We start from the raw sequence: 13,866 nt of genomic DNA, 5'->3' as shown, positions 1-13,866 counted from the left end.
TGGCACTGCGTTGCTTTAACTGACAATTGCGCGGTCATGCAATGCTGTACCCAAACGAAATTTGTGCCCTTTTTTTCCCACAAATAGAGCTTTGCTTTGGTGGTATTTGATCACCTCTGCATTTTAAATTTTTTGGGCTATAAACAAAAAAAGAATGACAATTTTTGAAAAAAAAACAATATTTTTTACTTTTTGTTATAATTAATATCCCCAAATTAAAAAAAAATGTCTTCATCATTTTAGGCCGATATATATTCTTCTACTTATTTTTGGTTAAAAAAAAATCGCAATAAGCGTATATTGATTGGTTTGCGCAAAAGTTATAGTGTCTACAAACTATGGGAAAGATTTATGGCATTTTTAATATTTTTTTTCTTTTACTAGTAATGTCGGTGATCTGCGATTTGTAGCCGGGTTGCGACATTGCAGCGGACAGATCGGACACTTTTGACACATTTTTGGGACCAATGACAATTATACAGCAATCAGTGCTATAAAAATGCACTGATTACTGTGTATATGTCACTGGAAGGGAAGGGGTTAACACTAGGGGGCGATCAAGGGGTTAAGTTTGTGTTCCCTCAGTGTGTTCTAACTGTATGGGTATAGGACTGAGTAGGAGAGGAGACATATTGCTGTTCCTACTTGCCAAGAACAAACGACATGTCTCCTCTCCTCTGACAGCACAGGGATTTGTGTGTGATTGGCTGGATCCTCAATCCAGCCAATCAGAAGCGGGTGTGAGACCCTTTTTCCGATTGGCCGAAAAGCGAAGACTCCCGATTGGCTGCCGAGGAAGGATGAAAAGAAAGCCGCCGCTGTGATGACCCATGGAGAGCAGAATGGGAGGCCGCCGAGCAGGGGAAGCTGCCAGTGATGGGGTTTCAACCAACCGACCGATATTGTTGCCGTCCCCCCAAAAAACATTTTATCGGCCACCACTGCCCCAGTCCCTGTTGTACTTACCACTTTGGGCGACAAGTGGTCAGTGCCCACCATGGCTGTCCAGGAATATGAAATCCCCACTCTTTTTACTCTTCTTTCTGTCGTGCTTCCAGGATGTATCAGAGTGATTCTGATTGGTTAGCACCAGCACAGATCATCGCTCTTATCTGTCCCAGAAACACTGCAGAGAGATGAGGTGATATCAAATCCCTGGACCGCTATACACTGCCTGTGTGAGCACTGACAGCTCAATGGCAGAGTCTAAGATGTTAGCTCCTCTTTTATTTATTTTTTGGAAAAGGTGAACTTACCCTTTAAATAGCATGTTGGGACTTATAGAGCTGTATAACATTTGACAAGCTCTTTGCCAAACTGAAAAATAGCTTCACAGTTGGCACTGCATGCCTTTCAACACTAAGATCCTCGAATCCCAACCTGGATACTGTCTGCATGCAGCTTGTGTGTTCTGCTCACCTGCCACAGTCCAAAGCTATGCTGGCAGGTTATTTGGCTTCTGACTAAATTATTCCCAATATGTGTTTATATGTATGTAAGATATAAGGGACATCCGATTGTAAGCCCCCTGAGGACAGGGACCGATGTGAATGTACAATATGTAAAGTGCTGTGTACATTGTAGGTGCTATATAAATACCTGCAATAAATAGGTGCACTCTCTATAAAATAGGTGACTATATATATATATATATATATATATGTGTGTACAATAGCTATAAAATAGATGTATTTATTATAACCTACTTACTATGTCATCCACTTCTCGATTCAAGTAACGTATCTATTCCCATGAGCCTGGAGCCAATATCCACATTACATGAAATCATTCAGAATGGAGAGAACAGTCTGCATCCCATCGCACAGCATCCAGGGCATATTTGGGGTGATCTGCACCTTTAAACGAAGCTCCCCCTCTCTCCGCTGTGCTCTGCGAACCCTGTGAGTAGTGGTTAAGTGAATTCAGCTTTTTTATGCATTTGAACCTATGCAGCCTGAGCAGACAGCCGCTGCTATTCCCACGCTCTGCTCCAACGCATGCCCACCGCCAGCAACGCTGGTCTGCTGCGCTAACCTCATCTAGCCTGAGACCTTCAGCCCCAGATCCTCCTTGTGCCTGGCTATCCTCCCCCTACTTTTAATTCAGACATCAGATCCTCCTTGTGCCTGGCTATCCTTCCCCTCTACTGTACTCAGACTGCAGATCCTCCTTGTGCTTGGCTATCCTTCCCCTCCTCTGGATTCAGACATCAGATCCTCCTTGGCTATCCTTCCTTCCCTGTCCACTGGACTCAGACATTAGATCCTCCTTGTGCTTGGCTATCCTTCTCCTCCTCTTGGTTTCAGCCATCAGATGGTACCTGGCTATCCTTCCCTTCGCTAACCTCATCTAACCTGAGACCTTCAGCCCCAGATCCTCCTTGTGCTTGGCTATCCTCCCCCTCCTCTGGATTCATACATCAGATCCTCCTTGGCTATCATTCCTTCCCTGTCCACTCAGACATTAGATCCTCCTTGTGCTTGGCTATCCTTCTCCTCCTCTTGATTCAGACATCAGATCCTCCTTGTACCTGGCTATCCTTGCCTTCCTTTGGATTCAGACAGCAGGTCCTCCTTGCCTTTCTTTGGATTCAGATATCAGATCCTCTTTGCCCTCCTTTGGATTCAGACATGAGAACCTCCTAGGCTATCCTTGCCTTCCTTTGGATTCAGACATGAGATCCTCCTAGGCTATCCTTGCCTTCCTTTGGATTCAGACTTCAGAGCCTTCCTGTACCTGACTATCATTGCCCTCCTTTGGATTCAGACATCAGATCCTCCTTGCCTTCCTTTGGATTCAGACATCAGATCCTCCTGCCATCCCCCTGCTCAGGATCCGGATATCGGAGCAGTCCTTCCTCCTCCTGGTCCCCCCGCAGCTGCCTGCGGAGCCTCCGGCTGCATTAACCCTCCCACCGCCGAGGATCCTCTTCCTTCCGCAGCTGCTCCAGAGAGGAATGAATGAGAGGCGGCACTGAACGCGTTAACAGGCGCCAGCCGGGGCTTAAAGGGCGCTCCGTCCTGATGGCAGCAGTGCAGAGGCACTTGTCAGGTTGATTATATCTGGGTCGAGTTTTCTCCTACAGGGGGGTGCTTCATGCTTGGAATGTGAGATGTCCTGTCTGCAACCTTGAGGACTGATTCCCCGGAGTGTGCAGGAGCAGAGAGAGAGAGAGAGAGAGAGAGAGAGAGAGAGAGAGAGGGAGAGAGAGGGATGGCATTTCCCTGCCACTGACTTTGCTGGAGAAAGAAGGGAGATGTGCTGCTGATGGGTGGAGGGGGATGGGGGCTCTGTCATGTGAAGGGAGTGTCCTACCAGGAGCTGTCAAACTTTCCACCTGCAGCCCCAAGCTCAGGCAGGGACTTGGTGTGGGACCAGTGACTGAGGACTGGGGGGTCAGCAGCAGCACTAGCAGCATCAGCAGCATCGCTCCTCCACTGATCCTGGGCTCATGCATCATGCACAGCTTGCCTATCCTCAGCCAATACCTCTCACCGTGTGTTCACTCAGCCAGGCTGCTCTCCAGCACATAGCAGCACCATAAAGACGATCCTCAGCTCCACATTGCGCAGTCAGGGTATCCTCTGCTGGAATGTCCCTCTCCTCTGCACGCTGGACTTCCTGCATACTGCGCTGGGATTGACACTTGGCACATCAGACCTCACACCAGTTCAGGGGCCACCGAGACTCCATCCAACTGCGCTATATCACACAATGAAGCTGATCATCACATTAAACACCCGACACTCAGGTGCCAGACAAAGCGTGTCTAGATGAGAGTCAGCAGCATTGGGCTGCAGAGCTTACACTTCCAGAGCTCACCTGTGGTCGGATGCTACCTTCCCAACCCCAACTTGTCCACCCATGGAGCGCCTAGGGACTAGGTAGACTGTAACTTTAATGACAGTTGTTGCTGTGATCACTTCTACCTGTAGTCTTATGCAAGAACAATTCATCCTGGATTTTTTGTGTTTTTAAGCAGCTTTATGCACATAAACGATAGTACCTTACGGTTCTTCCCAAGGAGGGCAAGGCAGGCTTTTCAGTCGGGAGAATAGGAATATACTGCGATTTTGCACAAAGACATTATCTGTTCTGATCTTTGCTATTATTACCTCTAGTTGCCGGGGTTTTACCACGCCCCCGCGGATCCTTCCACTGGAATTATTTGGAATTGGTTTTGTTAACTCTGCAGAGGAAGGTCGGGGAGCCAGAGCGGTGTTCAGAGCTTGAGAAGAGACATGGAGCTGTCTGATGGGAGAACTCTGTTAGCGAGGGTTTCTTTCTTCCTTCTCTTGCTCTCCAAGTTCTTAGTCGGCTCTACTCACTTTTCTGACAACCAAGGTAAGGAATGATAGTAATGGTATTGTGTGGAGGATAATATTTATGGGTAACGTTGAATATCCAGGGAATATCTGATTGACTCTTGGGGGATCAGGAAGGATTTTTTTCCCTGCTGGAGCAAATTGGATTATGCTTTGCTGGGATTTTTTTTGCCTTCCTCTGGATCATTTTTGGGTAAGGGATTGTGTATATATACGATTGTTAGATTTTTTTATATTTAATTTTTATTGGTTGAACTAAATGAACTTGTGTCTTTTTACAACCAGACTAACTATGTAACTATGATAGACATGGTGGCCTCTGTTTAGTAGCCAACCTCAAAGCACACTTTCATTAGCACATGTTCCATACTATATTGCCATTGGCTAATATAGAGTTTACTATACTTCCAAAATGTACACTTTCCTTAGCTATACTCATATGCCCAGCCAAGGAAAAAGGCAAGATGTCAGTGTGTATACCCATGGAGGAGCCAACAACTATTTTGTTGTAGAAGCCAAACTTGGCGCTTCAGTAGAAATGTTGATGTGCTGTATGTATGGAAGGGGCTGCCACAACACAAGAAATACATGGTAATTTTATAGAAATCTATTGATTCGAAGAAATAGCTGTATCAATAAAACAGAGTTTGCCTCTTGTGGTCGTATTTGCTGCTGGCAAGAGTTAAGCATGTTTTAAGTATGTGGGATTCCCTGCAGATGGTGGAATCCTCTGTTGAAGCTTATTACAATGAATATTATTGACTTTCTAGGTCCATATGCTATGATTTCCTGGATAAGATGTACAGAGCTTGCAGAGTCAATACAATTTTCTATTTTATTCTTACAGCTTGATATCATGCTGTAGTAGACTGCCTCTGTCTCATAGATTTTAAAGAGGCAAAGGTTAGTCTTGATGTCTCATGTGGATACGAGGGCGTCCAGGATGTACACAGCTTATAAAGAATCAGTCATCCTTTATGTAAGTTATATGGATAGACACCACTTTACAGTGACTGAAGGTATTGTAAATTCTACAGTCATTACAGATAACATAAATTCTTATCCTAGGCAGTACTCATCCTACAGTACCTCTATCTATCCATCTATATCTCTCTATATCTATCTATCTATCTATCTATCTATCTATCTATCTATCTATCTATCTATCTATCTATCTATCTATCTATCTATCTATCTATCTATGTGTCTATTTATAATGTAGCTCTATTTTATCATATTGTTTTGTGTGTGTTGCACACAACAAAGTACACAAAGAAGTACAAATGCAATGTGGTCTTATATAAAGCATCCCTACTCTTTCTCATCTGAAGGCCTTTAGCATATCTGCATTAGTTAATCTCAATACTGATCAGGTTTATAGAGTAATGGGTAGTAATGAAGTGTTATATTACGTAACAGTCCTCAGTCCTATGTCTAACTCCACAATACATGGTGGTAAATGGTTAAAGTAGATTGAATTAAGCCACACGGGCATTTTTATGTGAGAAAATAAAGTATTCAGGGTGTATGCATATATTTATAACATGTATGAATACACATGTAAACATGTGTCTGTTTTGATGTATGTATATATGTTTATTATGGTACAGAAGTGAAAGAATAAATGATTGCCCATAGGAATGGCAAATGGCAGGTGTCATTTCCTAGTATAAAATGTATTTTTAGTTTGAAAATAAATTAATGTAGCTGCAGACAACATCTTCAATTTTACAGTTTATATGTTACTGTTAGTAAGGTAGATGATGTATGTGACAGGTGTTAAATAGCCAATCCATTGGCTTATTGACCACCCGGCGTTATTGCACAGACTGCGCATCCTGTGTAATTGCATGCATTACTTGTCTCTACTGTGACAATAACTTTGTTGTTCCACATTTACCAGAATTCCTGATCTTGTTCCTGTTTAGAAGAATATGCTTGAGAGATGCATCCTATTCCATGTATTAATTGGCCTGTTTATTTATTTACACTGAATATATAACTGAGTGTATAAAGAAACATTCATTGGTTGCTGCAGTTAACATTGTTTAGTTACTATTTTTAATAATCTGTAACAATGAGAGATGAAGCCAGTGCAGGATTACAAGGCCTATCATTGCCTAACAGGGAGGAGGATGAGAGGTGTGTGTCACCTTCTTGTATTAAGGACAGTATTCCTAGTGAATTGCAGTACTGGATATCTTTTCTGTAGATAAAACATTTTTATTGACTTTAAAAAAGAACTGACACCACTTTCCATGTACTATGTGCTACATAGAGTGTGAAATGTTATATCTTACAAATATATACCATCAAGAATGGATTACATGCTCAGTAATTTGAAAACATCACTAGGAAATGATGGATTGATGCACAGAACAAGACATCCATAGCTAATCAATTTGGCAAAACACTATAAACAGTAAAGTTGTACACCTAAACTGTAAAATTACTGAGTGCATTGCTTAAATATATGTGTCATCAGAGTAATATTTCAGTAAATATATATATTCTGTCATGTACAGAAAACGTTAATAGCTTCTTTTTTTTTTTAACTAACAATTTAGTATACCCCGCCAATATTTTTTTTGTTAACAAGATATGGGTGTATTCCCTAGTATTCCCTAAGGCTAGACAAGAATTGCTGATAATGTACAGAAGTGCATATTGCCCTTCTCCTTATCTGCTTATCCTGCTTACTTTTGTGTGATCAGATGGTTATTAAAAAAATAATAGCTTTGCAAAAAAATAATAATAATACAAATAATATCAGGAAGTTACTATAGGACGTATTGTGTAAGTAAGTAAAAGGAACAATGAAGATAAGTCCCAGCCCACAGCAACCAATCAGAAATTTTGTTTACCGTGGGAGAGATGTGTATAACATGGAATAAAGAATATAATTATCCAGATTTCCTAAGGGCATCAATACCCATTTCTCCTCTTCAGTAATTTTCTCTTATTTGGGCTGTCCAGATAGAAGAAGATCCCATCGTAAATTAGATTGTAAGCTCCTTGAGGGTAGGACTGATGTGAATGTACAATGTATATGTAAAGCGCTGTGTAAATTGACGGCGCTATATAAGTACCTTAAATAATAATAATAGTAATTGCAGCATATCGTACTTAGGCCATCATTGCTCAGAACAAGGAAAGTTGGTTGTTTATTGGTTGCTCTTAGTTATAGAACTTTTCACATTGTTTTATGCATTGTATAAGTTATACATGGTAACAGGTGAAAACCAATCAAGTAACTTATCTGATTGCCTAATCTGCATTTAGGTGTCATTGTTGTTTGATTGTTTTTATTGCATGTTGATATACAGTATATCAGTGAATTACACGCATTTGGTTATAACATTTTGTATTCCGTATCCAAAATTCAAGAGACCACTTGTCAGTTTATCCGATGTGCTCTGGAGAAAAGGGTTGCGCATTTATGGCCAGTGTTGCTTTTATACGCCAAGTTAAACAGACCATTAAATTAACTTGAATTTAAAAAAAAAAACTGTCTATTCAGATTTTATACAACTCAACACAAATTCATTAGCAGCAGGTGTCATAGAGACAAAGTCCTAGACTAAAATAAAAATATATCTGTGACACGCTTGTGTTTCTGAATGTACAATACAGCCAGAATTCAGTTAAATCCACAGTAGTTTCAGTTGGGTAAATACCATTTTTAAAAATCCCTTTAATTATTGCGTCTGCATAAAACTAGGTTCGACTTTCCTCACTCTGATATGATAGGAATCTCACTATTGTGTTTTATAAAGTGACCTACAAGAGATAATCTGTTGGTCTAACTATGGTATAGACGTTAAAACTGGTCTAACCATTTTTTAAGCCTGTTTGAAGAGGGTTTAAGGTGTACATATTGTAAATGTTATATTGGGATGGATTCTGGAGAGATATTCATTCATCTAATCTTTTAATGAAACTATATTAGATTTTTCTGACTTTCACTGTATTAATGTCCAAAAGCGTGATGTGACTATCCACTATTTCATTTGCTGATTCGAATTATCAAAGGCAAATTGTGGCCATGCACCTTTTTATGGAGAACAGTATTGGATGACACAGTGAGGGAGATTTACTAAAACTGGAGAGTGCAAAATCTGGTGCAGCTCTACCTGGTAGCCAGTTAGCTTCTAACTTAAGGTTGTTCAATTAAGCTTTCACAATAAAGCCTGAAAGCTGATTGGTTTGCAGAGCTGCACTAGATTTTGCACGCTCCAGTTTTAGTAACTCTCCCCAACTGATCCAATGATTTCAATACTCGGAGTCAGTGCTTGTTCTTGGCCATAGACTTTTATTTCTTGTATTTAAATGTTTAAGCTAGGGAGAGGCATTTTCCTCCAAATATCTGTGTGTGTGTGTATGGACCAAACTGATTACAGGCTCTGCTGTAGTAAGATTATTCATTTTTCAAATTTGTCAAAAATTATCCTGTCTACATCAAAAAACAATGAAGAGCATCTGCAAGAGGTGTGTTATGATTTCATAGGGTATAGCTACAGGCAGAGCAGAGGGGCCTATAGGGTCAGGGTTCCCAAAAGTCATTTGCTTCCTTATACACCAGCTGTGTGCTCACACCATACACAAGATAAAGCAGCTGTCTCCTTTCCTTTAAGGCAGGAGTAGGCAACCTCAGCCCTCCAGCTTTGGTGAAACTACAAATCCCATCATACTTCTGCCTCTCGGAGTCATGCGTGTGATTGTCAGGGTCTTGCAATGTCTCATGGGACTTGTAGTTTCACCACAGCTGGAGTGCCGAGGTTGCCTACCCCTGCTTTAAGGTGTCTCCTGGATGAGTTTTAGATAACTTGAAAAAGTGTAATTATCGTTCATTTTCAGAGATGCTAGAGAAATTGTTTCTAGAAAATATTTCTAGAGAAATATACATTTTTTGGGTTTACTTTTTCCTTAAACAAATACAATTGTACTGGAGTTGTCATCTAAAATAAACAATTAGAATTTGGCAAAATGAAACAAGAAATCTGATTGGTCACTTTGGACAATAATGATAGATTATTCATTTTTTTATTACTCCCTACATTTTTATTAATGAGAAATGATAGGGCCCCTGACTTTAGTTACATATCCTAACTTTAGTCATTCATCCATTTCTTAGAAAGTATGATTAAATCTTTATTCACTAAAAATTTCACTATCGATCTGGAGTTTCTTCATCAAAATAAAAAAACAACATAGGTGGACATTTTATGCATTTGTGCATTTGTTATTTCGTTTTTTTCCTTTTTTCCCCCCATCACTGTGTAATAAAATGGGCATTCTGGCACAGGTGTGCCATTGATCGAAGAAGTGATATATTAATGTGACATTGTTCTCAAACCTGCAATGCATCAAAATGTTTTTTTTTTTTTTTCATGTTGTGGTTTCATGTTGCCGTATATCAGCGTACAGAACTAATTAGGGAGAGAGTACGTCTGAGCGGAGATGCTGTGACAGGTGTGGTATCTCTACAGATGCATCCTCAGATAGGAATATGATTTAATACCATTCTCACAATGGAGATTTTGAAAACAAAAGTAAAATCAATACAAAAATAAGCTTTATTAAATGCTGACATTTAGCACCATATATCTTGAATGTCAGAATGTCAAAAAGTAAGTAATATTTGACTTTTCAATGACTGCAGGCTGATATCGTCAAAATTAATACTTTAATATTCCTTACATTTTTTAAAGGTTACAGATCAATGTTGTTTTAAACTCACATTGAGTGTAAAATATACAGACACGCATAAACACCATATATCTGTTTAATAATAAAGGTAGTATGGTTCATGGCTGTTGATATAAAGTTAGAACTCTGAACTAAAGCAGCTAAAATGTACAATACTTATATAAAACACTGTAAAAAAAATAAATGCAGTAGAGTTCTATACATTCATGTGTTATTGAAGGGTTTTAGAGCACTTGAAAGTCAAACATACAGCTATAACAGTAGATTTACTATAGCAGCAGAGAATTCTCAAATTGCAGTGGCAAAGAAGTGTTTATTTAAAGTACATCTAAATCCAAGAATAAAAATGTCATGTATTACAGCTTACCAGCTCGTACACATGGTAGTTGCATTTATTTCCTTTTTTTTAGGCTTTTTCCCCCCCTTTATTTTCACCTGTTGATCCTGCCAGCATCACACTTCCTGTTCTAGGGTGGCAATGCTCATTCTTTGTACTGTATCTATGGAGGAGCAGTATTGTCACCATAGAAAGGAAGTATGTTAGGGCTGTTGGGCTAATAGACCTGATAGTTAGCCCAATGGCAAACTGGAGGAGCCTGCATGGCAGGCTGAAAATGCTTCTGCTAATTGTGAGGCAGTGGCTTAGCATTGTTGACTTGCAATGAAAAGTTCTGTTAAGATCTACATATAAGAAACTTTGCAACAGATTCACAAAAACGCTTTTTGCTTATGAAAACTGTTTTTAGGGAGACATGATGCCAAACAACACTAAATATATAGATTTTTGGTGTCTAAACACTTTAAAGCACCTGTGAAGTATAGGATGATGAAGCAAGCAATCAAATCAGCTTTATTTTTTAACATAAAAAAAAAAAACCTACAGAATAATGTTAAAAATTGCTCCAAGTATCTTAAAGAACCTTTTTCTGCATTCATATGACTGCAATAATTACCAGCTCATTGCTCTTGAGAATGGTGGGGTGTTTGTCATAGCTGCAGTAACCAGTTAGTGCTTGTGATGTAGTCAATTATAACTTTTGACAGTTTGACTCCAAACAGGAGCCACTTTCTATTCTCTGCAGGGCAGAATTTGGGGAGTGTAAGCTCATGATGTTAATGGGATTGATGATCCCAGTACAGAGAAGAGAGCATTCAACTTGACAATGATAATACAGGGTTTATAGCTGTGGTTGGTGTTGACCTGATAAGGACAGGTGATGGGGCTATGTTGAGGAAGCTGGCACAGTCACCAAGTATTTAGTCTGTATAACCAACTAAAAAATAAAGAAAAAATCTTGAAATATTAGCTGGGAAAGAGAAGTGTATTAAGAGCAATTTTTATTTTAGCTTTGCTTATACTTTAAATAAAAGCTGCAGCCATAGGGCACCCATAAATTTAAACATATTTGGTGACAGTCTAACTTTTGCACATGTCATTTAGCACACAACTTCACCTGTATATGTAAAAAAAAAACAGCAGCGGTCTATAGCAATCCTATACTGTGCTGCCAGTGTTATACTTTACAGTGTCCACCATTCCTCTTCCTGGGCATGAAGTTTGATACATAGATCTCATTAGACTAATGACCGAGAAGGCATCATCCTGTCATCTGAAATTCTAAAGTCCTCGGATTTGGCATCTTGCTGGTGCCAAGAATGTGCAGAGGGAAACGTCCAGTAGACCCCCTGAATTTTGACATACTGAGCTAAAGCAAAAACAGATCTGTAATTAGCGGAGCATGGCAAGGTACTTGAGTATAATTACATTTTAGGGATAAAGTTCTGCTTTAAATGATCCAGTCATGTGCAAGCAAAAACTCAGTTGTGTTAGTTCCCTTTTACATGATTAGGTATTAAAAATGAACATAGTTTCAATATATTCACTAGGTGATGAAGTGCATTTTGTAGTAAAGTGGATCTTCATGCTTAAAATAAACTTTACTTTTCTTCATTTCTGCCCCCCCTCCGCTATATAAAATTGCCCCTTTTTTATTAGTTTACCTTTTTTTTTATTTTGCACGCTCCCCCCAACCCCCTATTCCCCAATCTCCATTTTTGCCTTGGCGAAAATTATGTGTTGTGCTCCAATTCCTCTTTAACCACTTCAATACAGGGCACTTAAACACCTTCCCGCCCAGACCAATTTTCAGCTTTCAGTACTCTCACACTTTGAATGACAATTACTCTATCATGCTACACTGTATCCAAACAAATTTTTTATCATTTTTTTCTCACAATTAGAGCTTCCTTTTGGTGGTATTTAGTCACCACTGGGTTTTTTCTTTTTTGCGATATAAGCGAAAAAAGAGCAAAAATTTTGAAAAAAAAACACTTTTTTTAGCTTCTATTGTAAAATTTTGCAAATAAGTCATTTTTCTTCATAAATTTGGGCCAAAATTTATACTGCTACATATCTTTGGTAAAAATAACCCAAAATAGTGGATATTATTTAGTCTGTGTGAAAGTTATAGAGTCTACAAGTTAGGGTGCAAATCACTGAAAATAGATCACATCTGATCACACCTGATGTACTGAAGGCCTATCTCATTTCCAGAGACACTAACAATCAAGGAAAGTACAAATACCCCCCAAATGTCTACTTTTTGGAAAGTAGACATTCCAAGCTATTTAATAAGAGGAATGGTGAGTTTTTTGACATTGTAATTCCCGCAATTTTTGAGAAAATGAAGACTTTTTTTTTTTTACACAAACTTATTGTATTGACAGGTTATTTCTTGAACACAGCATGCATATACTTGCAACTACACTGAAAAATACATTCTGCTACTCCTCCTGAGTATGGCGATACCACATGTGTGAGACTTTTACACAGCCTGGCTACATACAGAAGCCCAACATGCAGGGAGCACCTCCAGGAATTCTAAGAGCAAAATTACACATATAATTTCATGATGACCTATCTCCCTTTTGAAGGCCCTGGAGCACCAGGACAATGGAAACGCTCACAAAATGACCCCATTTTGGAAAGCAAACACCCCAACGTATAATCTATGAGGCATAATGAGTCTTTTGAACAGGTCATTTTTTTCCAGAACTTTTTGGAAAACGTGGGAAAAAAATTAAAACGCATTTTTTTTTACACAAAGTTGTCCATTTATAAGATATTTCTAACACATAGCATGTACATAGCAAAAATGACACCCCAAAATACATTCTGCTACTCCTCCTGAGTATGGCAGTACTACATGTGTGAGACTTTTACACAGCCTGGCCACATACAGAGGCCTAACATCCAAGTAGAACCTCCAGGCATTCTAGGAGCAAAATTGCACATATAATTTCATGACGACCTATCTCCCTTTTGAAGGCCCTGGAGCACCAGGACAATGGAAACGCCCACAAAATGACCCCATTTTGGAAAGCAAACACCCCTATGTATAATCTATGAGGCATAATGAGTCTTTTGAACGGTTCGTTTTTTTCCAGAAGTTTTCAGAAAACGTGGGAAAAAATGAAACCGCATTTTTTTTACACAAAGTTGTCGATTTATACAATATTTTTAACACATAGCATGTACATAGCAAAAATGACACCCCAAAATACGTTCTGCGACTCCTCCTGAGTTTAACGATACCACATGTGTGACACTTTTACATAGCCTGGCCACATACAGAGGCCCAACATCCAAATAGCACCTCCAGTCGTTCTAGGAGCATAAATTACACATATAATTTCATGACTACCGATCACATTTTTGAAGGCCCTTCATATTTCTAATACATAACATGTACATACCAAATAACAAAAGATTACCTGTGGTTTTAGTAGTGTAGTGGTCCACAGAGGAGAGCATCGGTCCAGGCAGCAGGCA

General features: G+C 39.4%; 1 protein-coding gene across 5 annotated transcripts in view; it reads left to right on the top strand.

The window, feature by feature from the left end:
- Nucleotides 1-1,777: 1,777 nt before the first annotated feature.
- Nucleotides 1,778-13,866, top strand: part of EPHA6 (EPH receptor A6) — a 1,236,911-nt gene continuing 1,224,822 nt past the window's right edge. The window contains exon 1 of one of the 5 annotated variants that reach the window (XM_073616994.1): nt 1,778-4,344. In XM_073616994.1, the coding sequence (XP_073473095.1) occupies nt 4,242-4,344 (103 nt within the window). In that variant the 5' untranslated portion in view covers nt 1,778-4,241. The remainder of the gene's footprint in view (nt 4,345-13,866) is intronic. The other 4 variants (XM_073616989.1, XM_073616991.1, XM_073616992.1 and 1 more) reach the window with 4 other exon arrangements.

The sequence above is a fragment of the Aquarana catesbeiana genome, linkage group LG02, assembly GCF_042186555.1.
Source record: "Aquarana catesbeiana isolate 2022-GZ linkage group LG02, ASM4218655v1, whole genome shotgun sequence".
Classification (NCBI taxonomy): domain Eukaryota; kingdom Metazoa; phylum Chordata; class Amphibia; order Anura; family Ranidae; genus Aquarana; species Aquarana catesbeiana.
Note: the sequence above shows the minus strand (reverse complement) of the source record. Positions and strands in the feature narration are given on the sequence as shown.